Source organism: Syngnathoides biaculeatus, chromosome 4 (genome assembly GCF_019802595.1).
Source record: "Syngnathoides biaculeatus isolate LvHL_M chromosome 4, ASM1980259v1, whole genome shotgun sequence".
Lineage (NCBI taxonomy): Eukaryota > Metazoa > Chordata > Actinopteri > Syngnathiformes > Syngnathidae > Syngnathoides > Syngnathoides biaculeatus.
In genome coordinates, this window is record NC_084643.1 from 14,360,575 (window position 1) to 14,367,583 (window position 7,009).

General features: G+C 40.1%; 1 protein-coding gene across 4 annotated transcripts in view; it reads right to left on the reverse strand.

Moving 5' to 3' along the window:
• Positions 1-6,894, reverse strand: part of LOC133499994 (arrestin domain-containing protein 1-like) — a 43,596-nt gene extending 36,702 nt beyond the window's left edge. For 2 of the 4 annotated variants that reach the window (XM_061818513.1, XM_061818512.1), the window contains exons 1-2: positions 6,772-6,894; positions 6,617-6,693 (exon numbers count right to left, since the gene is read on the reverse strand). Coding sequence is in view for 2 of the 4 variants with exons in the window: in XM_061818511.1 (XP_061674495.1) it covers positions 6,617-6,734 (118 nt within the window). In the remaining 2 variants the exon portion in view is untranslated. The other 2 variants (XM_061818511.1, XM_061818510.1) reach the window with 1 other exon arrangement.
• Between the last annotated feature and the right edge of the window lie 115 nt (positions 6,895-7,009).

The window sequence follows — 7,009 nt, forward strand, 5'->3', positions numbered from 1 at the left end:
ACACTGTATTAAGGAGAGGATGACCGTGGCCATGTATTGTGAGATTTTGGGGAACAAGCTCTTCACCTCAGTCAGAGCATTGAAGATGTCGTGGCTTGGTCTTTCAACATGACAATGACCTGAAGTACACAGCCAGGAAAACCAAGGAGTGGCTCCGTAAGAAGCATATCAAGGTTCTGGTGTGGCTTAGCCAGTCTCCAGACTTAAACCCAGTAGAAAATCTTTAGAGGGAGCTGAAACTCCATGTTTCTCAGCGACAGCCCGGAAACCGGTCTGATCTAGAGAAGATCTGTGTGGAGGTGTGGGCCAAAATCCCTCCTGCTGTGTGTCCAAACCTGGTGAACAACTACAGGAAACGTTTGACCGCTGTAATTCCCAACAAAGGCTCCTGTACCAAATATTAACATTGGTTTTCTCAGGTGTTCAAATATGTATTTGCATCTGTAGCACACAAATTAAAAAAAGAAAAATGATACTTTTTGATTTCTGGATTTTTCTTTTTAGATTATCTCTCTCACAGTAGACGTGCACCTACGATGAAATTTTCAGACCCCTCCATGATTTCTAAGTGGGAGAACTTCGAATATAGCAGGGTGTTCAAATACTTATTTTCTTCATTGTGTGTACACAAATACATACACATATACATATATAGCTCATAGGACCAGTCCAGTTCAATAGGACATTATACCACAAGGTTTGGTTCAAGTGCCACTGACACCAAAATATTCATTTTAAAATGGATATTGTTTTCAAAACTACAAATATTAATCACTTTCAGGCATGAGGATTTCGGCAAGTATGGTAACCGATCTTTCGGTTCCGTTGATTTTTGTCCTGGGAAACGGTGGGGAACGATTTTTCAGTTCCCATTGATAATGCTCATGGGAACCGGTTTTTACATGTACTTCAGAATAAAGCCTTAGCAGGCATGAGCATTTTGCCTTTTACACTTAATAACCAACATGTTTGACTAGCGTTTGAGTGACCCGGATATGAATAACTCGACCTTGCGCATGCTTAGCGCAGAAGCGGAAACCGGTGTTATTTGTAAACCACAATGACAAAGCTGGGCGTTTTAATCATTAAAAATAAAGGGGTTCATGTAGGTTCGTTTTGTACAGATTGTTGTATTTCGTTGAGAACTTGTTTTACATTCCACACATGGGCGAATTTTATTAAAAGTAAGCCCTGAGATCTGGGAAACGGACTTTCGGTTCCGTGTTTTCCCAGGCTGGGTAACGACACGGTAACGGAACGATCGTTTCCGTGAAATGCTCATGCCTTCACTTTGATGATAATATGAGTCGGAAAAAGTGAGCTGGGAGAGTTTTATAAAAGGGCAGTTCCGTAATTATGACTTCACACAATGCGCATCCCAGTGGTGGCCCCATTTGTCGAAGACATCATGTCAAGACATCACACTGGCTCCCTGGCATTGAAAACATGCTGTGCCGAATGCAACGGCAGATGAACGAGAATGATTTTCGGATTTTTCTGATGCCCCTTCTGAGACTGAAGCTCTTCTTGGGGAAGAAAACATCTCAGAAGCGAGTGAAGCGACCAGGGCCGTATAACCATATCCTTTCAAGCGATATTTAGACGATATGCAGCTCACTTCTCCACTGACAGCAGACTCTTTTGCAGACACAGACGAGTGGTGAGACGAGGAGGACAATGGAACTGTTGAAATATTCTAAATGACTGGACCATAATTGTTGATTTTTTTTTAACCCTTTTACAAGTCTTGTGCATGTAGTGTACTCAGGAAGACCCATGCTGGCGAATATCATAGATGTTATCAAAATGAATCTAGAGCTATGTGCTATGTGTGTATTGTTATTGTAGTTATTCATTCTTTATTCTTCTCTTTATTTTCCTTTCTAACGTACTTTATTCCTTACATCAGGGGTGCCCAGACACCGGTGGCCGGTCGAGGGAGAGCTCCTTTCTCCTCCTCACCCCCGTTACGACTGCACATGCCCGCCCATCTCCTCGCCCGACCCACCTTCCCGTCAGGGTAAACAACGGACCGCGCCACAGCTCACGGCGGCCCACGTGCATTGACACATTGAGCACCCCTGACTTACAAACTTTATTAAGTTATTGTGACGCAGATTTTTTGTTACGTTCTGAGAGAAGGACTCTATTTCGTCGTTGGATGTGGATTTCTAGAATGTTCCTATAAGGACGAGGATGGCTGTCGGAGCTTTTTATTAATACTGATGCTTTCGGACAAGTACACAACTTCACGGCCGCCAAACTGCATTCCATCTTTTCCGGAACATTCACTGGAAATAACATTCACCCATTTGGAACGCTCGTTCAACTATGGTCGTTGTTTAGTTAGTTAGCTCATGTTACACGCTACTAAACTGTCTTTGTACTTCTATTTTGTTGTATTGTATTGTAAACGCAACTCACGTGCTTTGTTAAAATTTGCTAGTTTGACAAAGGGGATTTATTCTAAATTCACACGTAACATATGCTATAAGATGTGAGACAAATCAATTCCCAACTATTTTTTTTAATAGCGCTATACCCACCTGTCATTTGGAACCCACAAAGCTCTTGTCTTTTGCGCCTGTGCAATCCAATTTTCACAACAAATTGGGTCTTTTGGAAACGTGTGAAAAGGGAATCCATCCTCCCAGGTATTTGAGCAAACTCCAGCCACACAACATGCCGGCATTTTGGGTAACACCCAGAAACAACAGCTAACTTCTCGCCTGTACAAGATATAAATACACTCGACTCCGCAGCTGTTGTGCTTGCAAAGTATGTCAATTCCGGCTTCTTCAACCCAAAACAGTCGACTTTTTTTTTTTTTTTTTTTTTGGGGGGGGGTCGATGTACAGCAACATTCACGTGCTGTGAACAAATGGATGATTCCATTCCGACTGATTTTTTTTCAGTGAACAAGATATTAAATTTCATGTTTTAGGTGTGAGTGGCACTTTAAATTATATTCACTTGCACTGGATGAAAGTAACGACATAAAAGACGTCAGCCTCTATTTTTCATCTGACTTTCAAAATTAAATTCCTCTGAAATCTGCACATTTCACTGACATTACCACTGATTTTAAAATCTTTATTCAAAAATACAAAATCTCTTTCATATCGCAACACCAGTCTAGTCCTGGGGGGATACTTGAACACGCCAGGACTGAGTGGATTTTTTTTTTTCATGATTTTTATTTTTTTCCCAGGGAAAAAGAAATTTAGTGTACATATATTGATTTTAGGACTTGTATTTTGAAATTCAACACCATATTTAGATGGGACCACATTTGCTGGAGTCCTTGGGTGATCTAGTGTCCTCCAGAATTTAGCTGGTTTTGCGTTACAGAAAGGATTATTATTTTTTTAGTATTATTTTTTAAATAGGAGATGAGATTAAAATATGCAGATCTCAGCATTCATTTATTCAGAAATGCAACAGGAGATGTGGATGGAACCTCTTTTGGTTGAATCCTGGGGTGTTTTATGCATCTCCTAGACCTGGACTGGGGTTGCTGCAGCAAAAAGATTACTTTCGTTTTTTGGGTTTTTTTTGTTTTTTGAAATTTCAGGGGTCTTCTATTTTGAAAGGCAATACCAGAATAGATTTTACCTCTTTTGGAGGAGACCTGGCATAGTCTCGCGTCCTCTCACACTGGGATGTCGTTGCGATATTGAAAGGATTATTAAATCAGGGGTAATGATGGATTTGAAGTAGTTTTAATCGATTTGGACTGGGCCTCTTCTGGTAGAGACCTTGGGTGTTCTTGTGTCCCCAAGAAGTGGATTGGTCTAGCGATATGGGAATGCTTTTTTTTTCTTTTTTTTTTAATCCTTTAAGGTCTAATCCAGAGGACCGATCTTTTATTTATATATAACTCAAATGTTGGTAATTTTTCATTAAAAAAAAATGTTTAAAAATTTCTCAACAACAGAAATGAAAAAAAATTTATGCCAAAGTACACATTTTTCCTTGTAATCCGCATGCCTCCGATGTCTGTTTCAAACCGAGGCCCTGTTGAAGTTACTACCATGTGACGTCACGCCAAAACAACCCCAGTAAACACAATGGCTTCCTATATAGACAATCATAGACATTGCGAGTGGGATCTAGAGGAGATCGACAGCAGTGATGAAGTTTTTTATAGAATGCTCTGTGGAAGAGTTGGGAACTGAAGAGGAGGAATTTTCTTATTCTTCCCATGTTTGAAAAACATCCCATGCAGGTGTCATTCAACCATATATGTTCAAACCTGAGTTGACAAATGCAAAACAAGGGCAGGATTTGGCGAGACCTGACGAAATTGAAGTGGAACTTTGCACCCAATACAGATTGGTAGGTGCCTCAAGAAATCTACATACACCTTGTTAACGAAATAATCTAATTCAAACACATTTAAATGTCTGATGCATCTTGCAGACAACAGTGAGTCGTTTGTTGTTGTACAAGAGACTGAGTAGGCATAGAACAAAACTCGAAACCTTCGTTCGTATCGTTCTGCGCTTAAAGATCACGTTTATAGCCCATTCTTCGCTTTATTTACATGCATTTAGCACATATTTTAAATAATGGACTGAACACTTGAGCGCACACACTGCCGTAGTCGAATTTCAGGAAGACCTCAGTGTCAACAGTACACTAACTTTATACAGTGTCCAAATTTTGTCACCTCCGAAACATCACATGGATACGGATATTCGCTGACATGTATATCCATTCATCCATCCATCCATCCATCCATTTTCTTTTGAAGCTTATCCTCACGAGGGTCGTGGGCAGTGCTGGAGCCTATCCCAGCTGTCAACGGGCAGGAGGCGGGGTACACCCTGAACTTGTTGCCAGCCAATCGCAGGGCACAAAGAGACAAACAGGCGCACTCACAATCACACCTAGGGGCAATTTAGCTACATTAAAAAAAAACAATCAGTATGCATTGATACCCATGTTATATTTCACCCGTGAGCGGCTTTTTACTGAAATGCTGAGTAAAAACAAAGTTTGGGGTGGTTGGCTTGCCTTCTTTTCAAGTGGGGGCTGGCTTGATTAACCATAAATATGCAATTGCTGGACGGGAACATCTCTACTAGCTAATTAGCTGCCGGTGGATAGCTGTCATTATTCATCCACCACAATGTGTTGAATAAATCTTGCCAATGTTAGCCAATTCATCTGCTGGAGTCGCACACTGTCATGAGCATCCACGCAGCTCTACACAGCATTAGGACCCCTCGTTTCATGGAGATTATTGTGTCGGGGGAACAGTATGGCGACGAGATCCACATATGGCACATTTACTGTAGCTAGAAACTGTGGATATGCCCATGTGCAGAAAATCATAATGGCAGTGAAAGTAAATAAAGCATAGCAGCTCTTGTCAGAGTAAAATATGTACTTGGATTCAATTGCATTCAAATGCAATGTTTGTGATCCAGGATGTTTTTTTTACAGCAAAATTGTAAATGGATTCAAGTTCGCACCCATTCATTCATAGTAATATTTAAGTATTACAATGCATTTGAACAGGTGTGTGTAAACTTTATAAACGAGCTTCATCTATCTATCAATTAGGCAACTGATATCTGATGGTATGATAACCTTGAGCAAAAATAGTTTCACAGTTTCATGGTATTGTCATTTTCTTGGCAAGGGCTTGTAAAATCCTTTAAAATGTGACGCTAGCATAGAATACCAAGCAATTTCTCACACCAATCAATAAAAAGCGCTGTTTAGAAAAAAAAAAAAAAAAAACTGTCTCCAGCTCAGTCATTGCTGTTGAGGAATCGCAATCTGGAAGAAAATGGCCAATGTGTTGTCACGTTTAAAGGGAAATTCCAGTGGTTTGGATTAACAATGTTTCCAATAGGTCATGTAATATGTACTGTATCTTGAAAATAATGCTTTCTCATTCAATGGTGTTTTGAGAAGATTTATCCTCATCTGGTGAACAAATAGCAGTATCGGTTGATCGGAAAGACGGAGGAATACTTCCATACAGATTTGAACCTGTGGCTGTAATTAATGTTGAATTTTCGGATGGTTCTTCGGACGGGAATGACACTAAGCCTAACGAGCAGCCTGCCGCCAGAGCTCGCTCGTCAGACTCCGTGTCATTCTATTAACGATCCTTTTTCCTATACGCCTACTGCTCAGTTCTTACTGATAGAATATACTTGCGATGAAGTAATAGCATTTCTGCCAAAAACGGCGATTCCTAGGGCTGTCATTTTTTACCGCAGCTATTTTAAACAACTACGTTAATCAAAGTTAACCCCTACTTCTGACTCATTAATTTTTACAATTTTCCGGAATGCACGTGTACGTTCTCTCGTTAACAATCTTCTCTCGTATTGTCATCATGAATAATTAAAATCATAAATTACAAAAGATTAAAAACGACAAAATGGTGAGTGCTTTCTTCTGAAGTTTTTTGTCCCAACAGGAAACTTCCCACAGCTAAAACCATGATACAAACCGACAATAATTATAACCAAACACCAACAAATATATGATGGCATATGTCCTGGTTGATCCTGCTAATGTTGGTTTCACTTCCTGGTTTTCTCTAAATGATAACAAGAAAAGTACCGTAAATAACATTGTACCTGACTCTTACCTTTACAGGGTAGCTTTTGGCCCACTTTAACGGTCACTGTTCCTGAGATGGATTCGCCAGGGCTGTAAACCTCTTTCCTATTGTCAAATATAATGTCAAATGATTCAATTTTGCCCATGTTTTTTTTCTGGAGGCGACAAGACTGCGAGTGTCACCTGTGCGATCAAACCGCTCCCAAGCCGGCCCCTTGGCTACGTCACGACAATCTCAACTTTCGTCGTTGTGCTGTGTAAAATTACAATGTACATTATATGGAATTATGTCTTGTGAGCTACAGTAATACTAATTTTTAGATTTCAATTTCTAGTTTTTGTTTTTGTGACAAGTGTGGCCCAAAAACTTGATAGAGTAGTAGGGTTAGTTGTTGCCTGCATGTGGTGACAAATGGCAAGG